At 42.8% G+C, this 23,143-nt stretch overlaps 2 protein-coding genes across 2 annotated transcripts; one reads left to right on the top strand and one right to left on the bottom strand.

The window, feature by feature from the left end:
• Window positions 1-2,127: 2,127 nt before the first annotated feature.
• Window positions 2,128-9,004, bottom strand: LOC119736932 (vitamin D(3) 25-hydroxylase-like). The gene is made up of 4 exons (XM_038210969.1): window positions 8,701-9,004; window positions 7,440-7,564; window positions 3,056-4,018; window positions 2,128-2,730 (listed from the first exon to the last, which is right to left on the bottom strand). Exons 1-4 carry the CDS (start codon window positions 8,982-8,984, stop codon window positions 2,552-2,554), a joined length of 1,551 nt encoding a protein of 516 aa, XP_038066897.1. The 5' UTR covers window positions 8,985-9,004; the 3' UTR covers window positions 2,128-2,551.
• Window positions 9,005-17,408: 8,404 nt separating this feature from the next.
• Window positions 17,409-20,100, top strand: LOC119737630 (zinc finger protein 526-like). The gene is made up of 3 exons (XM_038212097.1): window positions 17,409-18,521; window positions 19,318-19,383; window positions 19,630-20,100. Exons 1-3 carry the CDS (start codon window positions 18,354-18,356, stop codon window positions 20,074-20,076), a joined length of 681 nt encoding a protein of 226 aa, XP_038068025.1. The 5' UTR covers window positions 17,409-18,353; the 3' UTR covers window positions 20,077-20,100.
• Window positions 20,101-23,143: the final 3,043 nt, after the last annotated feature.

The following is a 23,143-nucleotide window of genomic DNA, read 5'->3' as shown; positions in this document are numbered from 1 at the left end:
AATTTTACGTAAATTTATAACAGCTTAAAATACACATAAAAGAGATTAACAGATGCAAAATACCACAAACAATGATCCCAAGCTAAAACATAAGAAAACAAGCAGATCAAACAAAAGGAGATCGCGTTAAAAAAAACCCGGTTATTTTCAGGATACAAGAATTCATTTCAAAATTAAGTGCAATTATCTTAAAAACTCATTCAACGAAGCTGCTGATAAAAAGCTACTGATTAATAAGGTACAATGGGATATGAGAATTGTCAGACCTATCTGTGCGGGTTCTGATTACGTAGGCCTATACACATATTTTACATATAATTATAACAGCTTAAATATTGTCATAAGAATATTGTCATGAGATATGTACCGTCCTCCCCAAACAGTATACTCTAAAGATGGCATAACATTTCTAAGCCAAAGAGAGAGTGCAGGCTGCTTTGGGGAACATAGTCACGTATTCTATTTAGCATACCTAGTTTAGAAGAAACGGTTTTCTTCACGTATTCAATGTCTGGGCCCCAACTTAAAGTTTCATCAATAAGTTTCCCCAAACATTTACAAGAGTTAACCTTCGCGAACACTGTCCGGACACTGTTCGCGAACACTGATCGCGTCGCGTGTTGGTTAGACTCGTCTTTCGAAACCCTGCGTTCTTGTGTTCATTCAACACGAAAAGGGGTTTTCGTATACGGCCTACTTTAATCGGAAGAGTTTATTTCTAAAGCGCGATATAAGTCCGATTGAAACAGAGTGAAACATGTTTGTGCACGTGTATCAAAGTTTAAGGAATAAACAATATTACAGCTGTCTCTCAACTTCAAGTATTTATCAGTTTTCGTTTTACTGTCTTCTGAAATGGTGTTTACCTATGTAAAACTCGTCGAATCTGACTTTGGGCAGTCAGGGGAAAGCAGGATTCAAAAAGGTAACAAACTGGCGTTTATCGCGTATTAGGAATAATACTCTTCATCGGTTCTTGCTACTGACAACATGCATTAAAAGTGGGCAAGAATGCATGCATTCAGCGGATATGTTGATACACAACTTGAAGAGTAATTTGTAACTCTCAGTATACTCGGGCTTACTCCGAGTCGATCGCTGCTTGTTTGATTTCGGATAACGAGTCACTGATTTTTGTGACTCGAGTGACTCGAGTCGAGTCGAGTCGTTTTAAAGAAGTGACTTGAGTCGAGTTGAGTTATTAGGTCAAAAAGGTCGAGTCGAGTCAAATATTTAGCTCCAGTCAATTGAGGCACGAATATTTGCACACTATATACCAGAATTTATAAAGGAGGGCATAAATTTAGCCGGCGTTCGAATCCAAGAGCTTTATAAGAAATCGTTCAAAGTCAATGATGCAACAACGAATTGGAAAATGTGTTTTAAATCCGGTTCCTGGACAGTATTTTGTGCGTTCTAGAACCATGAGGTGGGAGTCTGTGACACGTTGTACATGAAAAGCGGCTGCTGTATCATATAATGTATTCGCAAAGTATAAACAAAACATAAATTTTGCACCCTAAGTCACTGCAAATACTTTTCGCAAAATTTGCTTTTATTTCTGGGACTCGAGTCTTATTGGCCTTTGCTCGAGTCGAGTCGAGTCTTCTGATGAGGGACTCGAGTCGAGCCGAGTCATTTACCCATAGGGACTCGAGTCGAGTCGAGTCACCAAAAAATGTGACTCGAGTCGGACTACAGTCGGTTACAACTCTGATTTTAATTGGTGGTAAGTTACGACCGAGAAAGCTTGCGTATAAATGGGAAGAACCAGGTTATACTTTCTGACATTTGGAAGGCATTCCGTTCACATTTTACCCTTCAATAATATATACATTAACAAATAATGTTTTCTGAACAGTCACAGACAGTCAAAGACCAATCAATCCTATTCCATCCATGCCGTGCCTTTTTACACAGGCTAGTCACCAACAGTCAGACCGTATTTCAAGCATAGTGGCAAGCTCTGTGACTAGTCAAAGTCAGTCAACAGACACAAACGGTAGGCACAACTGGCTTATCAATCACTATACATGTATACAGTCAAAGCATAGCTGTATCAAGTTACATAAACAGTCACAGCCAGTCAAACCTGCTTTATGTAGGCAGGGAGTTCTTAACTGTTAAAACAGTCACCGTTTTGACTGAAAGGACAACTTTGCACATGCAGAATGTTTGTTTGCTAGGCGGGTTAATCAAGATTTGCTTTTAATAAAGTTTTCGAGATTCAGACGAAAGATGCATCAGTTCCAACATTAATTACTTTGTTTGCAATGTGCCGTTTGGTCCATTAATTACATCAATAATTTTATCGATTTGATCTTACTTAAGAAAATCAGTTCCATCACACCTATGTACAAACGCTTTAGCACGTGCATTTAAAGTGATCTTATAAAAAGTTGACAAACATCACTTCTCTCCGCAATGACAAGGCAAGCAGGATCTTTAAGTGCAGCTGATCAGTACAATCGCAATTTAAAGCAAAGCTAGAAACAATAATTTTATAATGATGATTATAACATGCACGCTGTGCTCCACCGATGCATTTCGTTTACTCCCTGGGCTCTGCTTGCAGACGGTAATTGGGCGGGCTGACAAACAACCACTGCGATTCCAACTTGGGTATGGGGTCACCATCTGGGAGCTTGAACTTGTACTTCTGGATCAAAGTGATGTAGAACAGGAAGAACTGTTTCTGGGACATCTGCTCTCCGACACACGACCTGCGTCCTGTACATAATATTGACACAACACTGTTACTAGTATCGACACTGATTGTCATTAAAGTCTAATCAAGAGCATGTGAAGATTAAAATCGTCATATCTTGACTCTATCCATATATTGTCATGTGCGATGAGATATATAGTTTTTTTTATCCCTACGCAAGACCTCAAAACTGCATGTTTTCTGTGGGTGCGATTCGAAAGGCCTGTGGAAACGCAATACATCTGTCTTCTGAACACAGATTGTAGAGCTAATCTTAATCATTTTTAATTATATCGAAATAAGGTGACCAATAGTAAAGTCTTGTGACATTTTTCAAAAGTTACCAACCAGTTGAGTAGGGAATGAAGTAATCTGGTCGATTGATGCGGCCTTGTTCGTCGATGAACCTCTCAGGTCGGAAGTTTTCCGGATCACCCCACAGCTCCGGATCAAAGTGGACTGCGTAGATGTTTGGAATGACCGAGGTGTCTTTGGGAATCTTGTAGCCGAGAATCTCAACATCGTCTGCGGTGAAGTGTTGGACCAGAAGCCAGAAGGTGGTATCCATGCGAAGGGTCTCCAGGATAACAGCCTCCGTGTACGGCATTTTCTCTTTATCCTTCAGCGAAGGCGGTCGGTCCCCGATGACGTCTTGAATCTCCTGGAAGACGCGCTGCTGTACCTCAGGATGCAGGGCAGTGGCCAGCATCAGGAAGAGGAATATACCCGAGGCTGTGTCTCCCTGGTCCGGGATGAAGAAGAAGAGCATCCACAAGAACTTCTCGTCGGTGAACTCTCTCAGGTCACTGTTGGGGTCACCTTTAGCCATCTCGATCAGACACGCGTCCACCATGTCGCGAGGATGGTCTGGGTCCAGGGTAGCCTTGTGATTGTCAATGTGCTTCTGTACGAACGCCAGCATCTCCTTTGTCGTCATCTTTCCCTTGTTCAGTCGAGGGCTGAGGCCAAACTTATTGCAGAGGGGCAATAGCGGCTCTATGTCGTACAGCATGAAGACCTCAAGATACCACGACAGGACATAACCCAATAACTTGTTGAACTCCTTGTCATCTTCCTCGTAGGTGGTACCGAGGATCATGGAGAAGGTCACGTTGAGGAGGCAGAGGCTGAGAGGGAGGCCAAGCTCAAAGGGCTCCCCACCCCTCTTCTTGATCAGCTCGGCCAGGTGATTAGCTTCTTGGAGGGTGATGCTTTCCGAGCCGGAGGTACCGTAGCCAAACTGACGAACGGTTCGCAACATGTACTTCTTCTCTCTCTTCCAACTTTCGGTGAAAGCCTCCAAGAAAACACCTTGTTTGAAGAGTAAACAAACTCGACTGAGTGAACAAAGCGCATCAGTGCAAAAAAAATAACAGCGTTGCTGTTGAAACCCCTCAGCCGGAGTTTGTCGAAAGGGCAAATTGACATTCCAAACTCAAATATCATGTGTAACTTAAATTATCATGTAGAAACCATTAGATTGCCACAGTGACCTTGACTTTTGACCTTTTGACTCCCAAACCAATCCCAACTTGCCTGTACCCAAATGCAACCCCCTACCTAAGTTAGACACCAAAATATAATGTCCAATTCAAGTTATCATCCGGAAACTGTTTACCTTAAACTCACCATGGTGACCTTAACCTTTGACCTTTTGACCCCCAAACCATTCCCAACTCGCCTACTCCCAAGGACAACCCCCTACCAAAGTTAGACACCAAAATCTCATTTCTAACTCAAGTTATCATCCCGAAACCATTTACCTTCAACTCACCACGGTAACCTTGACCTTTGACTTTTTGAATACGCAGCCGTACGCTCAATTAACGTCGAAATGTTTTGATCACTTTGACTTACGTGCGACGCACATCTAGCGTACAAGTAACGAATTCAGCGCATCCATTGCGTATGAGTTGCGTATGCAGTGCACAACATTATTTTTCGGAATGCGAAAACAGTATGCATTGCGCATGCCGAGCGTATTCCGGACGCACCCGACTTATGCCGACCGCATGCTTGACGCACTTCTGAGCGTATTCCCGCCGCGTTTCCGCCGCTCGCCGTCCAGCGTGCGTTGCATCTGCGCTGCAAGTACGCTATGTATACGTCCAATACAGGCGGCTCATATGCTGACGGGATGCGTCGCGAACACATAGCGTACTCGTAACGCACTCAACCGATGAGGGACCGATGCGCTGCGTATTTATAACTTATGACCTGCGTAACAGCGTACGCAGCGTAGTTTTGTGCATGCCCAAAACTATCTTGCGTACTGGGCCGTACCATGCGTATATCTGCGTACATAAAAACTACACAAAACGATAGAGATGCATATGAGGTGCGTATTGTGCGTACGACTGCGTATGAAAACAATGTCAATGCGCAACTCATAAGGAATTAGGATACGCAGAAGTGTGACAGGGCCTTACGTGTGCTAAATTATATAATAAGCAAACACAATTTGGTTAACCAAATTTTGATGTCATGATTCTGAAGAAAATTTAAAGGTGAATTTGGTAAAACTGTGACAAATGGTTCACTTCAAACTGCCGTTGACGTCATCGTTTCGGTTTGCGGTAACACCATGTGTTAATAACTACATGTATTGCTTAAAAGATATTTAGTTCTGAAAAAAACTTGTCCTGCTTATTATCAACTTTCGCAATGTAGTTTTTGTTCTGATAAGAACAGTCCTGCTTTACGTTCTAAAAGAACTTCTCTTTGGTCTCAACGTTTCGACTAGCCTGCTCTAGTCATCGTCAGGAGACGATGACGTCCTTTCGTCAAGTAATGACGTCATCATGCCAATTTTTTTATTTGACATTCCTCGCTGACTATTTATATGACAAGTAAAAATCAAACATTAATGGGGCACTAGGTCCTGAAATCCCCGAAAATTTCATGTTTTGGATTGCTTACTTAGCCTATTTCAAACATCTGGTTGAAAGGAAACCAACCTATAGTCTCCTGAAGACGGTCAGAGCATACTGACCGGAACGTCGAGTTATACCTCTGGTTCTTTTCAGAACCATTCTCTCAGTTGAGAAATTATTCGCACATGGTGTTTCCGCAAACCTTTCATTATTTAGTATCTCCACCATGCAAAGCCTCAAATCTTATTACCGTTCCCGAGAAAAGACGGGAAAAAACCCGCTTGTTTACATCGGACACGACGGACTACGAAAACGTTTTTCGTGTCGTTCTCAGTGTACGATATACATGTTGTGTGTCTCAGGAACAGCGGTGACCAATCACCAATGCAAAAAAAGTGGTTTCTCCAACGTCCGCAAAAGGCGAACATTTTACGAATAAAATTACAACTAGCATCCAAACAGCTCGAATTTGGTGGACCCCGAAATTCGTTTTCGCACGCATAATACAGGAATAACACAAAAACGCCAAGTTTTGAAAGGATAGGTGTGTGGATATTTATATCCTACTTTTAAATGTTATTTCCGATTAACATCATCTCGTTCAAAGCGCGTTTTGTAGCCCAATTGGGCTGTTCCAGGACCTAGTGTCCCTTTAAGAGTCATTTCGTGTAAATACTTCATATAAGTGTCCACGCTCAAAAAATCGATTTTTTTTTATTTATTTTTTTTTATACTTCGTTACTTGGAGAGCAAGTCACGAAAATAGACTTTTTAAACCGATATAAGGGTGATCTGGATATAAGGGTAAACTGTACATATTTTTTTATATTGCAAGTTACGTTTGGAATTACAGTAAAGGTGTGGTGAACAAAAAGATGTTTATTTTATTATTTTCAAAACGGAAAAGATCTGGCGACTAAGACAGCAACTAACTCTTATTTGTTTATATTGAAATACATGTACTTCAAAACAAGGATCACTCCAGTGAAAACTCCGAGAGAAAACAGCATCAATTTGATTGAATGTATTTCAATCTGACTTGACTTGGCTATATACATACTGTACATGTATTTAGGGTCTGAAGTATTTTTTAAGTGGAAGTGTCTTCCAAATATGTATTTGCCAGATCAACATGAAATTTGGTGACTTTTCCAAACTTTTAACAGTGGTCACCATGGCACCAAACACGCTTCTGTAGTATGACAACCGATGTAAAGACATCGGTGCTCATAAACTAAAGTAAAAAATATGTCCATTTTCAAAACCTATCACAAAAGTATTATCTTTAGACTGAAATTCATGGCTATATAATTAACAACAATACATGCTCAGTATGTAACGTGGCCGCCATTGGTGCGAGAAGCCCATGTAATTTTCACCTTTCAATCTGTACCATTTTTTCCTTCTATTTTTTTCTTGCAAGGGTAAGGATGATCTTTGTCGTGACATAATTACTTTTGTGACATTACTTCGCGGTTTGGCTTAATGACCTTTGAAAATAACGCAAAAGAAAGATTTTTTGCAGCCTCAAAATTCACAAAAATGGCCAAAACACATAATAGCCCGCAAACAATGGCAACGGGCAAAATAAAGGTTTAAAAAGTCTATTTTGGTTACTTGCTCCCCAAGTCCTTTCATCACAGTTTTTGAGCGTGGACACTTATATGAAGTATTTACACGAAATGACTCCTAAGAGCTTTAATATGCAGACCTAGGCCTATTCCGATAAAATGAGATCAAAGACATAGGACATTTTGTATGTCATTTCTTACAAGCATAAAACGAACTTCTTTCGGGGAATGCAGGTAATTAGGCCTCAGGAGCCGGGTAGATCAAATTTCGAGTATAATTATACTTACCAACATTTTGAAGATTTTCATTGACATACGTAAATGACCACACACTAGGACGGTCAGAAACCAATGCTGAATGCTTCACGAAGGCGTCTTTAATGGACTCGTAGCTGTTTAAAATGAGAATGCGCCTGAAAAAAAGACAATGTGAGTTTAAATGATTTTTAAGTGTTCAGAATATCAGCTTCTTAGTGTTGCAGAGTTCAGTCTGTACATACATGTTTACATGTACTTGAAGTCCAGTATCAGATACCGTACATGGAATGATAGTGAGGCCTAAATGTATCGCAAGCAAACATTTGTGCACTTTGATCATTTTGGTAAAATTTGAGAATAACAGGAATATTTGTTCTACACTGTGCAGCACATTATCAACGACTCATGGACTTCACACCTTGGATAATCTATCAAACATTTCGAAAACCACACAACAGAGCAGTTCTAAATTTGGATTAAAGCCATTCATTCGTCTCCACAGAGAACTGGTGGTTTTGTTTTATATTGATGATGATTAAATCTGGCTTTAGGAGAATCGTGGATCTCTTAAACTGAATCAAGAAAATATGCCCATTACTGCGATCATCCTCACTTACCACTGACAAACACAATGGGTTGCAATAAAATTCTCTTTTTAAGCTATGGCGGGAGCTTCTGTGTGACACTTGGTGGTCGGTCGGTCGGTCTGTCTGTCTGTCTGTCGTCTGGTTTGTCCCCGCAAATTTACCAAAAACATTTGACAAAAAATTGATCAAAATCATGCCATGCCGTAGTCATATAGAAATGCGGATCGGGTTTGGTTTGTTCTATTTGGAAAGAATCCCATATCTGGCCATCAATTGTCACCCTGTGCACAAACCCTATGAGATTGGTCTGAAAATTGTTAGGACATATATTATCACTTTCTGATGGCTGATAGGTCACGGAAAGGAAAACTTAGTGATGGCCAGATATGGGAATCTTTCCTTCTATTTCAATTTCATCCCAAAAAGTGGAAATTTCAGGCAAGGGAAAGAATGTTGCAACCTGACGCCACATGTTTCTTCATGTATCATCTCAATGAAGGTCAGTCATTGCAAAAATGATGGTGAGACATGAATCTGGGACTGAGAAACATTTCCAATTTTGTTAGGAAATACTTACCAAATTGTCTTGACTCTTCATAGACTTTGTACACAACCGCTGAAGTGGCGTCAGGTTGTAATATTTTTCGTGGCCAGGTAACTACTAATTCTTGGGGCACAGAGAAGTAAGAAAAGTAATTACTTACTTTCCAAAGTACAAAGTCAGCGTGAACATATCTGGATGGTACTGCTTTCCAATCCTGGTGATGTTGGCATTAGTCTGTCCAGAGTGTGGAGCGATCAGCAGTGAATTACCGATCAAGGGCCAGCCCCGTGGCCCGGGCGGCCAGGTGTATTTGCTCCAGTACGTCAGTCGCCGCCATACCAGCGCCGTGACCAAGAACGTCACGACCGCACACAGGAGGAAAGGCACGGTAGAAATGTAGTTGGCGTTTGTCAAAACGGAGATGACTCTGTCCGTGATCGCCATGTTGGCAGACAGATCTGTCTCTGAGGACTCAGCAAACCCTGGATTACCAGGCACCGATTTTAGCTGTGCAACTATCGATATAGTGTGGCACTTTGACCCAAGTATGTAGTTCATGATAAACATGAATGTGTATGTTTTAGATACTGGGTCACTAAAGTGTGACATGCACCTAAACAAAGTTAGTTCAAAAAACAGTAAAATGTCTGTGTTTATTTTAATCTATGATATGTGTAGAAAGCAACTTAGAAGAATAGAGATAGTTTCTCAACCCAAAGTACATTTTTCACAATTATTTATTTTCTGAAATCCAAATGTAACGTATGTAACAGGTGTCCTGTTTGTGCTATAAACAACATTTATGAGGTTGGTAACTTATGATATGTGTTATGCGTTGGCATTAGTCAGGGAGCCCAATACTTGAAGTATCGACCTATTTGGACCAGGACTTTGGATTATAGAGAATGACCAATGATTAATGTACTGAAAGACGCCGTTACAAACGTTACATAAAATGTAAAGAAAACACTTCAAATTTTGCTGTTGGTGAATTTTAGTTACTAAATGTTATATTATTACAATCAGTTTGTCATTTGAAGTACAGAAATGTGCTATAATATTGTACATACCATGTTGGGAGATATTTATTAGACATTAATGTCATGGTATCTAACGTACGTAACGAAAGACACCAACATCCACAAAACATGTAAAACCGCATAAACCGTGCAGTGACTTATGGAATAGGCTAAAAATGAACATTAAAAAGAAGATTCTATACATTTGCAAACTTAGTAATCAAAATATGATGTAAAATGAAGCCTGATTTAAAAATGTCCCATTTAGCTGTAACGTATGCAACATGTGTCATTTGTGTGGACACCAAAGTTCATCCATGCACCTATTCTTAATTCATATTTGAATGTTATGAATTGTGAATCGTACAAGATGTATTCATGGGTAGCTTCACTTCAAAAATATTTTAACGCGAATTGTTTCAATTTGCTTCACTCTATGTAGGAGGAAAAATGAAATGTTACGTATGTAACAGTTGGACACCAACATTATTTGTGTTCTTAACGTGATTTTTTTGTACATGGAAAGCACATGGAGATGATACAAAGTTTTTAATAATATGTCATAACTGCTGATGGTTCACAATCACTCCACTTTCAATCAGGTCTGTTTTCAGTTGTTGTTATGCCCATGTTATGTTTGTAACATATTGGACACCAAATGTTACAAACGTTAGAGTTTTCATATTTCCTCATTTTTTTAAAAGAATTTTCAAGTATTTTCCATATAAAAGTCTGGTATTTATAACAAGAACCATTTATGGGAAAAATCAGGTGTCCAAAAGAAGTAAAATAGATAACAGTTTATCAGGAAATAGAAGAGTTCTAACCTCTTATGTTGCATGTCACATTTTTGGTGTCCAATTTGTGCCCTATTTTCACACTAAATAACTGATAAAAATTAATTCTCATGTCCAGTGGTCATAAAGTTATCTCCTTTATATCTCTCACTCTATATGCACATGAAAAAAAATAAAAAGACCAAAAGGTAACAAGGTAACAAGAAGGTTATTCAATCTGGATCCAATTTTCTCACCCCAAAATCTCTCCAGTATCAAATACATACGCGAATACAAACGGTTTGTGACGATGCATTTGTTTGCTTTTCTGAAGTGGCCGAAAAGTATGGAGGTTCAAAAGTGGGCATCTGCTTTTGGGTATAATACATGTACATGTATGTGCAATGTGCAATAGACCTTATGCATTAAAGGGAATGTACAACATTTGCTTTTGCTGCAGTTTTCAGGAATAAATGGATTTGGAGGATTAGTATGTTATAGCAAATATTGTTAAGCTGGCTTGTTTCACGTTTTGGGCTTGATATGCTGGAAAAATAACAGCGTTGCTGTTGAAACCCCTCAGCCAGAGTGAAGTTATCATCCCGAAACTATTAACCTTTAACTCATCACGGTGACCTTGACCTTTGACCTTTTGACCCAAAAACCAATCACAACTTGCCTACTCCCAAAGGCAACCCCCTACCTAAGTTAGACACCAAAATCTCATTTCTGACTCAAATTATCATCCGGAAACCATTTACCTTTAACTCACCACGGTGACCTTCACATTTGACCTTAAGACCCCAAAACCAATCCAACTTGCTTCTCCCAAAGGCAACCCCCTACCAAAGTTAGACTCCAAAATCTCATTTCTAACTCAATTAGTTATCATCCGGAAACCATTTACCTTTAACTCACCACGGTGACCTTGACCTTTGTATCCATTGTATACCTACGACTGTGTTGCCTCATTTGATGATTGTACAATTGTTAAATACGCTGACGATACGACTGTTGTCGGGTTGATTAAAGGTAATGATGATCAGAATTATCGCGGCAATCTAATTCGGCATTTAACGGAGTGGTGCTCTGATAACAACTCGAGCCTCAATGCTGCGAAGACAAGGAGATTATTGTCAATTTTCGTTCAAGATTGAATGTTATCTCTCCTCTTGTTATCAATGGGCAGAATGTAGAAATTGTGAACGGTTTCAAATTTCTTGGTATTCCTTTATCAAATTACTTATGTTGGGACGCCCATGTTGATCACTGCATTAGGAAAGCACAACAACGGGTGTTTTACCTTCGTCGACTCAAGAGCTTCCACTTATCTAGTGATCTATTGGTCAAGTATTATCGTGCATTAGTGGAAACTGTGTTAATACAGTCCATCACTGTGTGGTATGGAAGTACGACCATGGCCAATCGGCGGGAACTGGAGAGAGTTGTTAGGTCGGCTACACGTATTGTGGGTAGAGATCTCCCGTCAGTTTCGGAAATTTATACTACCAGATTAAAGAAGTCCAGTGCTATTATCAATGATGAATTTCATCCGGCAAATGAGTTGTTTGATATTGTGGCGCTGGTTGTACCGGGGCTCCCCCAACTCGGGTCGCCCTGGCCTCCTGACTAAACCTTTGGTAAGCCTAGACGAGCGGTGATCTAGGTGACCTAGGAAATGCGTCCGTTCGGAAGGCCGTATGCCGCCAACACATACAAAGTAGTCTCCTTAAGGGTGTTCACTTAAGGGAGGGACATCAACTGACAGACTGAACAAACGATGAAGGAACAGACACTGACACCTTTTTTATCAGACAACAACGACAATCAAGATATTAATTCTCTATTGGGTTCAATTAGAATGTAAGAGTTAATCAACAATAATTACTGAATGAAACGGCACCCGCATCAAGGGTGGACTATTCGCACCGCTCCCCCACGCTCTATCAGGCAACCCCAAGTTACCGACGGCAGGACTCCCGAGGCCCCAGTGGATACAGCCCACGAGGTAGCAACACACAGACCACGCTTCAGATCCCCGGTGTGTCTCCGGCTACTAACCTCGTGTCCTCGCCCAGTCGTCAGCACGTCAGTGCAGCAACACGACAACGCACACACACATGTTCGTTCTCCACGAGACGCCGCAATTCACGTCCGTTCTCCACGACGCGCTGTGATCAACTCTTCGCTCGTACCCCCGCCCTGCAAACAGGACGCTGGCATACTCTGATGAGCTTCACAGAATCTTGTGAAGGAAGTGGAATATGACCTATGTATAAAGCATCTGGCTGCAGCTGTTCATGACCGCATTTAGACAATGTGCGCAAATGCTATCCGAAAACTTCCCATAGAATTGCGCACATTCCATACCGGATGTGATTTCTGTGTCATTGCTGACCATGTGGACAAAATTTTGAGCGTCGCATAATGTAATCCGACCGTTCGTGATTCGAAACGGAGCCTGAGCGAATGACAGGAATTGTGAATTAACAACACAGATACATTTAACAGAATTTCCTACATTATTATACGGAGCCCCTAAAGGGACATCCAAAATTATTTTTTTTTATCTCGTGCGCACGACATGATATCTCGTGCGCACGAGATAATTATCACGTGCGCACGACATATATCTCGTGCGCACGAGATAATTATCTCCTGCGCACGAGATAACTATAAGTATTAACGGAGCTTGCTGCACGTGCAGTGGACGAGTTCGTGTGTAACGAAAGCAGCGTGTCAGGCATTCTATTACATAACACTTCGTACAAGTCTTCAGAGGGTATGCATTCCTTTCAGGTGCCAGGCATGCGGATCACACAATACATTCAAAGAATCTATAGTAATTCAAATGAGGTAGTGTAGCATGGGTATATAAACCCCGGCTGAAAGGAGCCAGCATCTTTTCTTCGTGTGATAGGCATAGCGGACAGAGCTGAACAGTTCAGCTCCTTGTTCATTGCAATAATGAATACTGACTCGTCCGAAGACGACATTAAATCACTCCAACCAGGCCAAGGTAAGCCTAGTTCTCGCCGGGACATCGATGCTCGGTTACATACCAATGCCGACGGTATCCAGAAGTTATCGGCTTCTGTTAATGCCATGCAAGAGATGCTGGCATCAGTGGTTCATTCCCGTGACTTATCCGGACGTGCGAAGCACGCCGGCCCCAGCAACTCCGCTGGTAGTCCACCCCAGTTTGAGGTCTCGGCTCAATACGACGAGGAGTTTGTAGACGAGCTACTAAGTCAGGAAGCTGTGGCATACCACCCAGCTCAATCTGAGTTTGATCTGACCAGTGTACTGGCGGATAACCAAGCCATTACAGCGCAAGCTGATTTTGACGTTCTTCCAAGTGAAGATATTTACAATGACAGTGAGGCTAAAGGCCCCGAGATATTTAGTAACTTAGCAGAAAGAGCTGTAAAAGCGGTAACTTTGCCAATCAAGAAAGAGACATATGCAAAAATTGCAGAAAAAATACGTTACACCGTCAAATGCGGTAGCTGTGTCGGCACCCAGAATAGACAGTGAACTTCGGGGAACCATCCCCGCCTCAGCTAGATCCAAGGACGTGATCTTACAGAAAATCCAAAAACAAGTTATCAAAGGTTTGCTTCCTTACTGCAAAATGTTGACTGAATTGCGTGATGCAACAAAGTCAGGCCAAGTTATGAACATTGACAAGTTAAAGGAACTTGCTTTAGATGGCATTACCCTTGCAGGGAACGCCTCTTATGAACTAAGTATGAGACGTCGAGAGGAACTGAAACAAGTCCTCAACCCCATGTATCACGGTCTGTGTTCCCGCAATACTCCCGTCTCAGAAATGCTGTTCGGGAAAGACATGAATAATACAATGAAACAGGTAGCTGAAGCCTACAAAGCAGGCAAAAAAATGACCTCAGACGAGAGGAAAAATCAGTCTTCCTATCGCCGTTATGTGCCTTATAACCAGCAGAGAACAGGCAAAGGCTCGTCCGCAAACTACAGCGGACCCACTGGAGACAGACGCTTCTGGCGTTCATCTTCTCGGGGTTCGAATGTTCCCCAACACAGCCGTGGGCGATCCACCTATACCTGGCAGCAGAGATCTAACAAACCATCTACTGCAACGAAGCCTACTTTAGAAAAAAAACGGGTATGTAAAATCAGACCTACTATCCTCTCCATTGGCAAGTGCCGGGAGACTAAAATTACACAAGGGCGATTGGTCTCAAATCACTTCTGATAGGTGGATTCTAAACACCATATCAGGTTGTAAAATTGATTTCTTGAGCTGTCCAATTCAAACTGAATGCCAGTTTCTGTCAAACATTTTTCTGATAGCGAAAAAGACAGGTGGATTGAGACCAGTTATTAATTTGAAAGATCTTAACAAATTTGTGTCGTACGAGCACTTCAAAATGGAGAATATCAAGCTCGTGAAAAACCTAATTCAAGTTAATGACTTTCTCACGTCAATTGACCTGAGAGATGCTTATTTTTCTATTCCAATGTGTGAGAAGGATCAACCTTATCTTTGCTTCTCTTGGGCAGAAAACATTTTCTGCTTTACTTGCCTACCATTTGGCTTATCATCAGCCCCTAGAATTTTTACTAAGGTTATGAAACCTGTAGTAGCATCAGCGAGAAGTCGAGGTATTCGCTTGGTCATTTATTTAGATGACATCCTCATCATGTCTTCTTCAAAAGAAGAAAGCACCACAAACACTAATTTCGTGATTAACCTACTCCAAAATCTTGGATTTGAAATTAATTATAAAAAATCTTGTTTGATCCCTGAAACAAAAGTGACATACTTGGGATTCATAATCGACTCGGAAACTATGTCAATTCACATCCCTAAAAGTAAGGTGGAAAAAGTCAAGTTGGAATGAAGACAGTTAATTTCCAAAAAGTCAGTAAGCATCCGCCAACTGGCCAGATGTAATGGCCTCATTGTTTCAACGTAAGTAGTATAGGAGGCGTCGATGGGACCCCTATTTGTGGTGCTACTCGGAGGGTGGGTGCAGGTGGTGCGGGTGGTGCGGGTGGTGCGGGTGGTGCGGGTTGGTGGAAGTGGTGCGGGTACCGTGGTAGCGACGAGGTCGCAAGCAGGGCTTCATATACCGAGCCACGTTAGTGGCGACGGTGAGCTCACGCTAGTGAACCCGAACGGAGTGGGCAGTGGCGCAAGCCTTGAGACTTGTCTCGAGGGTTGTGTGCGAGCGACGAAGTCGCAAGCAGGGCCTCATATACCGAGCCACGTTAGTGGCGATGGTGAGCTCGCGCTAGTGAACCGAACGGAGTGGGGATAAGTTTCAAATCTGATTGGTTAATTCAAATAGTACGCTTAATGCTGATTGGTTAATTTAAATTATACAGTCGATGGTGATTGGAAGATAAATGTATATGTTTCTAAATATAGACACGTCTGAGTGTGTTAAGTAGAAGACGTTTGGGTACATGACGTGACAGGTAGACTCGGGCGAGTCAAAGACAGCAACAGAAGACGTCGTAGGTGTGACGTCACAAACAAGTTCGGACAAGCCCGGAGGGAACAATGGGAATAACCCGTAATGAATAGAGATGCTTCGGACAAGTTAAAACCCGCAACGTAATATAATTGATTGATGTGGATACGAGAGGACTGCGTATAAAAGTCGGAGCGTTTGTTTTTTGATTGTCATTCGTCTGCCTGCCACTGAAGACATCGAATTCTCTGCAAGATAACGCAATTTTCTGCACGCAAAATCAAACAAATTTGCCCTCTAAAAGAGATGGATCCAGGACCAATCGTACCTCCATCTTCGCCATCCATTGGTTTAGAAAATGGGCCGTTTGAGTGTGTGACAAAGTTAACTCACACCCAGGTGAAAAGAGGCTGGCGCGAAGCTTACAGCGCAAGTGAGAAGAGACCGTATTATTACAACGTTTTCACCCGAGAGAGCCTGTGGGCCATACCTACCGTCCAACCAGCTCAACAGGAGGAGAGTCAGGCGGACTCCGGGCCTGCACCGGACTTGCTGGCAGCTGCCATGGCAGAGCTGTCCGGCAAACCACCCATGAAACTCGCCATAGACAGCCATAGACATGGTCTAAATCATCACAGTATCTCAACGCTTACTCTTTCCCTTTCTTTTTTTCTTAATTTCACTACAGAGTCTACGAATCAGGACATTGTCGATCGACGGGCACGGGCAAGAAGACTCACCAAGCGAATCTTGACTAAGCTCATCACGGACGAGATACTTCGGCTAGTCTACCGTGCGCAAGAACAACTTGGCTGTGAAGGATGCGAGGAGGACTGGACAAGTCAATGGGACCACGCATGCCTCTTCTTCGGCGTGAATCCTGAGAACCGCATCGATGATTTCATGGACGAGCACTTCGATGAAGCAATCCAGTCACTAGACACGGGCAGGGTTCTACCTATGTTTCACGCAGTAGCTGCCCTTTTGGGCGCTAGTTCATTCAGCGGCGAAGGGGTGGACTTGAACGCCGAGATAAACCCGATCATTGCAGATATTTTGACCGAATGGAAGGCTGATCAATCAGATATTGGCACTTCGTTCTATACGATGCTTTTCGATAACAACACTGAACTTGTTCAGTACACAATCGATCTCGTCGAGTAACATTTGAAATAAGCAAGAAAGGAGCACCGTTGTTATAGTCTACTCCTGAACTAATGTAGTTACTTATTTTCAAAGCTAAAAGTTAATACTGGTTATTAATGGTGGTGGGTAAAGTTCCAAGTTTGAATGAAACAAAAAATGAATAAATAAAATGATTGATGTAGGGCAAACAAAATCAGAAAGTGTGTGGTGTATTCATTTGACGATGTCGGGGTGAATTTACTTATTTAAATTAATAAATACAAGTTAGACTTTTAATAAATTGTGTTTTTACATTACTTTTAAAGTGGTGGGTGGATGGGTTAAAGCAAAGTAAAATAAATAATCGTTGTATACATATAGTTATACGGTCTAGATCGTGTTTTAACAGATGGGAAGACTTTCCCACGGGCAGTGCGGGTACTTACTTAACTCAAAGACCGGCTGTATGAGAAATGACGGTAATTATCCTATTCACCGGGAACTTCCTTAGAGGGATTATCCGCTTCTTCATGCCCAAGTGTATTGTTACCATTAACGAAAAGAACAAGTCGATTCACGTCAGTCGAGTGACAGCGCCGCCGTGATCATGTTTAAATAGATGGGAAGACATTCACACGGGCAGTGCGGGTACTTCATTACTCAAAGTCCGGCTGTATGAGGAATAATGGTAATGAGCCTATTCACCGGGAACTTCGTTAGAGGGATTATCCGCCTTTTCATCCCCAGGTGTTTTGTTACCATAACGAAAAGAACAAGTCGATTCACGTCAGTCGAGTGACAGCGCCGACGGGTCCATTATGAAAACGTTTTTAATACGACTTGCCGGTAGCTCTGACGTATGTATCGGTTGTTGTTCGCAAAACCTCCTTCATTCTTCGCTGAATGTATACTCGAGAGAGAGGTGTCTTTATTCAAGTTGCCAATCTCATCTTCGTGAGATGGTGGAATCTTCTTTAGTTTGAAAGGACAGACGCCACGAAAGTGATTGTAACTTTACTTGATCTGCGTGAGATGATGGTATCTTCCTTTAGTTTGGAAAGACCGACGCTCTGGAGTGGAATTGTACTCCAACTTAATCGTCGCGAGAAGATGGTATCTTCCCTTAGTTTGAAAGGACTGACGCTCCAAAAGTGGATTGGAACTTTACTTGATCTCCGTGAGATGGTAATGTCTCAATACAAGTTAGAAGGAACGACGCCCTGTAATTAATTTTGAAGTAGCGTCGCTTCACCACGCCGTCACTTTATTTATTATTATTATTATTTTTTTTTTCTCGAAAATACGTAGTAGCGTGGGTCTAGTTAACACGTCAACAAATTTGGTCACCGACGTGAGATTTCAAAGGTCCCAGTGGCTATATAAACCGGCCGCGCCGATTGTGTCGCCAATTCAACGCTTGCTACTGTTGCCGTCATGGCTTTGCACAAAGATGACATGTACAACCAATTTTCTCCTGATCCGACGGAGTCTCAGCTAGACCTGATTGCAAGAATGGAGGATGAAGCACTTGCTGGCCCATCCAACGAACCCCAAGTTATCCCAGAGACGCCGCCTCATTTGCAAGGGATAGAAGATGTAGAGGTAAGAAAACATGTTTATATTTTATCTGAAACTCTTTTTATCCGAGTGCCGGTACCTAGTTGTTGTATTAGGCAAATGTTGACACGATGTTTCCGTCACTTGTAGTTAATATTCACGCTATGATTTTAAGCCAGAGTCGTGTATATTGGTAGGTGAATGTATATGGTAGTCGCATACGTATCACCTTGCTACAAAACTCTTAGTCGAAGTGAATAGGATCGTTATTTTTAGTCTGGATGGAGAAAGTAATATTTTGTTCTCATGTTTTTAATACCTAATCGTTTTTATGACATTAGTTGTACAATTATTAGTGAGTCGTACATGGTCGGACGTGTCCGAGACGTAAGAAGAAAAAAAAACAACACATTATTAACATACTCTTTTCCGTGACATTGTCAAACACCAACTTGTTTTGGTACGTCGTAAACTGCATTGGATTGTAACGTGACACAATTGTTCTGTTTTCTCGTCTTGACTTGCCCGTGACGTCACACACAGCTGTACTTACCTTTCTGTTGTATTTGAATGTACGTGTGTGTCTCTACGTGAGGGTGTGTGTTAAGACATTGTCCACTTCCCCGCCCCCCTCCTCTTGACTCGTCCGGACTTGTCCATGACGAGCTTCATCTCGTTCGTTTGTTGTTTATTTTGTACATGTACATTGCAACATAACGTTAGGCATAAGCAGTTCGGCCGCCGTCCGATGCACATCGGCGGCGGTCGATGTCACGTTTCACATTGGGTCGTGTTTAACAAAAGTTAAGCAAAATGTTTGGTTTGTTATTGTTAATTTCAGAACACGAGGGGAAATGCCTTCATAGTTGCAAATCCCCCGGCAGACATGGCGGAAGAACAACCAATGGTAAGTAAAACAATTACATTATTTAGAAAATTATACCCCCAAAAAACAAAAACAAAAACAAACAAAAAATGGTAATACGTCAAGCGATTTTCTTTTCTTTGTTCGTATTTATATTACTTGCACAAATAACTTTTGTAGTTGATTACCGGACAGTTGTTCAGAGGTTGTTTTGTTTGTATACCGTAAGTACACATACTTTGACAACGTGGTACTAATACGATTATTTTATTTTTTATCTTTGTGTAGGATATTTCAGATGAGGACGATGATATCGCCGAGCCCCCTCGTGTACCACCCCAAGAAGAGAGACGGCGGGTCACGTATTCATGCCCGGATTGCGACAAAACTTTCACCAGAAGGTTCACCCTCAACCGGCACAAGCGTCGCATCCATATGCAAGGTGCTCCAAATCGTCCAGCTCCAAATACATTTAGGTGTCGGCAATGCGACAAGTTTTTTAGCCGCCGCGACAGCCTAAGACGGCATCAACACGTCCATGCCCGGCAAGCACCTCGACGGAATGAGCAAGCACCGAACCCACCACCACCAGCTGTCGCTGACGTACCACCAGATCAACATGTACCAGCTCCGCCACCACCTCCTCCACGATTTGCCTGCCAGACCTGCGGCAAAACATTCAGCAGGCGAGACAACATGATGCGGCACTTCAGAAGAGCGCACCGTCCTGCTTAACCTGCTCCCGCTCCGGCAGATCCATCGGTCCCTGCTGTCCCCCCTCCCGCTCCGGCAGATCCACCGGTCCCTGCTGTCCCTCCTCCGCCTCCTGCTCCACAAGTCCCGGCACCACCACCACATCCCGCCGTCCACCCTGCTCCGGCTCCTCCTCCTCCTGTCCCCCTTGCTCCGGCTGATCCCATGGTTGAAGATGCGCTTGTCTACCCCATTCCACTCGGGCGTGTTAGAAACGAAAATGGTGACGATGACGACGACGAAGACCACGAACTGAACAGTTTCTTACGCGATCACTGGCCCTCAGTCAGAACTCGGCATGTAACGGGTAGACCCGTGCAAGATCTGTATAATTTCAGGCTAATTGGCTCGCGACGCCTTGGAGCTGCCGTCAATATGGAAGCTGGGGTAAGAGCTGTGTTTGATCAACTACAACAGCGCGTTAAAATCAACGTGTCATTTGGCTTAGTGATACGTCATTCCTTGACTGGTGAATTGAGATATTTTCACCCGTGCCATAACAATGCTCGATTTTTCGAAGAGCCGTTCGTCATCGGGTCCGCAGCAGAGTTAGAGTTATTAATAGAAGCACTAAACGACGCGGATATTGCGGAGCATGGCCGTCGACAGCGACCCGACACAAAATGGGTAGTAGAGACCATTACCAGTGTAACTGTTTTTGTAAACAAGACAGATTTCATTATCGGTGCACCGCCCGATGATCTCCCTCCCTTTGTGGTCAACAACAGAGGACTTAACGCGCTGAAGCGCAACCTCCACACGGGCCAACCATACAAAGACAATTTGTGCTTTTTCAGGTGCGTCGCCCTCCATCACAATCGTAGTGTCAACAACAGACATTTGGACCGTGATGCGCGTCATTTCCTGCACCGGTTTCGTGATGGTGTGGGAAAACCCAATCAAGACGGAGTAACGCTCGATGATCTGGACGACGCGGAGCGACTTTTTGAAATTAATATTCAAGTATACTCCCTCGTGCAAAGAGAAGAAGAAGACCCAGGAGAGGAGGAGCCGGCATCAGTGAGACCACGAGTAAGGGCCGAGCTTGTGCGGCGTTCCCATCGGTGTTTTCCCACGACCTTGAAGGTGAACCTTTGCGGGGCACATTTTTCTTTCATTTGCGACGTAAAGAAATATAGCAAGTCCTACGCGTGTGGAAAATGCAGCAGGTGTTTCAGAAAACCATACGATCTCAATCGACACGAGATAACGTGCGACTCGAACGTAAAGTATAAATTCCCCGGTGGTGCGTATCGTCTCCCCCAGACAGTCTTCGACAAACTTGCCGATTTGGGTATAGAAGTCTCGCCTGATCTAAAAATATATCCATACCGCGCAACGTTTGACTTTGAAAGTTACTTTCAAGAAGTCCCAAACCAGGGGCAGAATAATCGTAGGCTGACTTGGGAAAAGCGCCACGAAATTCTAAGCTGTAGCGTTGCGAGTAATGTACCTGGCTACGAGGCACCAAGATGCTATGTAACGAGCGGAAGCTCCAGTGACCTGGTGGGTGAAGTGGTGGATCACCTGCACAGCGTAGCCTATGCCGCCAACGAACTGCAGGAGGAGAGGTTCGAAGACGTCTTTGACCAGCTTGACGAACTCATCGAGGCAGCCAAGAACGACCGGGGTCAGCAGACACAGCAGGCACAACCGGCAAGGAGAAAACGACACCCAGCAGAGGACTTGAAGGAAGAACTAGAAAGTTACATCCAAGAATTGCCAGTCATCGGTTTCAACAGTGGTAAGTACGATGTAAATTTGATCAAGCGACACTTGTATACAAAACTGCAAAGGGACGACCCTCTGAAATTTATAGTGAAGAGGACCGGTACTTATATGGCGCTCAAAACCACATGGCTTAAATTTCTTGATGTCAGCAATTACCTAGCCCCGGGGTACAGTTACGCGAAGTTTCTGAAAGCGTTCGAAGTGCCCCAGGAAAAGGGGTTTTTCCCTTACGAGTGGTTTGATTCCTTAGAGAAGTTAGATTACCCGGAATTGCCACCTCACCAAGCGTTTTTCAGTAGTTTGAAACAGCAAAACATCAGCGACGAGGACTATGCATACTGTCAAGAGATTTGGACTACTCAAAACATGAAGACCATGAGGGATTTTTTAATTTGGTACAATGATCTTGACGTAGTACCATTTTTGGACGCTCTTCAGAAAATGAGCAATTTCTATACTGAACGTGGTATGGATATGTTGAAATGCGCCATATCTGTACCGGGCCTCTCACTGAGGTACTTATTTCTTACTCTCGGTCCCGAAACCTACTTCTCTCTGATCGACAAGACCAATAGCGACCTTTATTTCAAGATTAAGGACAACATCGTCGGTGGCCCATCCATCGTCTTTAACCGCTACCACGAAAAGAATAAAACGTACATTAGGGAGGGGCTGAACAAATGTAAAAAAATCGTTGGGTTTGATGCCAATGCCCTCTACCTCTGGGCACTGATGCAACCCATGCCCACCGGTACCTTCGTTAGGCGCAAGGCTGAACACAGTTTCAAACCAGTTATGGCTCAAAAGCACGGGGTAATGGCCGCCGAGTGGTTAGATTGGGAATCCAAAACAAACAACATCAGTATCGCGCACAAGTTCAATGCTGTCGAAAACCGCATAGGCGCTCGAAAGCTACCCGTGGATGGGTTTTGTCGAGAAACCAATACGGTCTATCAGTTTCAGGGCTGTTACTGGCACGGGCACAGATGCCACTTAAATAGATCCGACTTTAACCAAGTTAGGAAGGTCAGTGCCGAAACGCTCCGTAAAGAGACGGCAAAGAATTCTGAATACATAAAACAACAGGGTTTCAATCTGGTAGAAATGACAGAGTGTCAATGGGAGGTATGCCAACAAAATGATTTAAACCTGCGCAGATTTCTGAAGTCAGTTCGGTTGCCACATCATCAGAGAAAGCAAATGTCACAAGAACAGGTATTGGACTTTATTCGGGACGGGTCGCTGTTTGGGTTAGTAGAGTGTGATTTGCGAGTCCCAGATGCGTTGAAAGAAAAATTCTCCGAAATGCCTCCAATTT

The sequence above is a fragment of the Patiria miniata genome, unplaced genomic scaffold (genome assembly GCF_015706575.1).
Source record: "Patiria miniata isolate m_02_andy unplaced genomic scaffold, ASM1570657v1 HiC_scaffold_3, whole genome shotgun sequence".
In the NCBI taxonomy this organism is placed as follows: Eukaryota; Metazoa; Echinodermata; class Asteroidea; order Valvatida; family Asterinidae; genus Patiria; species Patiria miniata.
This window is presented reverse-complemented; position numbering and strand designations above follow the sequence as displayed.

Excerpts from the sequence above, each read along its gene's own strand:
- LOC119736932 (XM_038210969.1), bottom strand. The coding sequence starts at position 8,984 with ATGGCGATCACGGACAGAGTCATCTCCGTTTTGACAAACGCCAACTAC. Across the intron at positions 4,019-7,439 it reads TGAAAATCTTCAAAATGTTG|GTGTTTTCTTGGAGGCTTTC; the intron begins GTAAGTATAATT and ends TCTTCAAACAAG. Across the intron at positions 2,731-3,055 it reads CTTCATTCCCTACTCAACTG|GACGCAGGTCGTGTGTCGGA; the intron begins GTTGGTAACTTT and ends TATTATGTACAG.
- LOC119737630 (XM_038212097.1), top strand. The coding sequence starts at position 18,354 with ATGGCTTTGCACAAAGATGACATGTACAACCAATTTTCTCCTGATCCG. Across the intron at positions 18,522-19,317 it reads AAGGGATAGAAGATGTAGAG|AACACGAGGGGAAATGCCTT; the intron begins GTAAGAAAACAT and ends TGTTAATTTCAG. Across the intron at positions 19,384-19,629 it reads TGGCGGAAGAACAACCAATG|GATATTTCAGATGAGGACGA; the intron begins GTAAGTAAAACA and ends ATCTTTGTGTAG.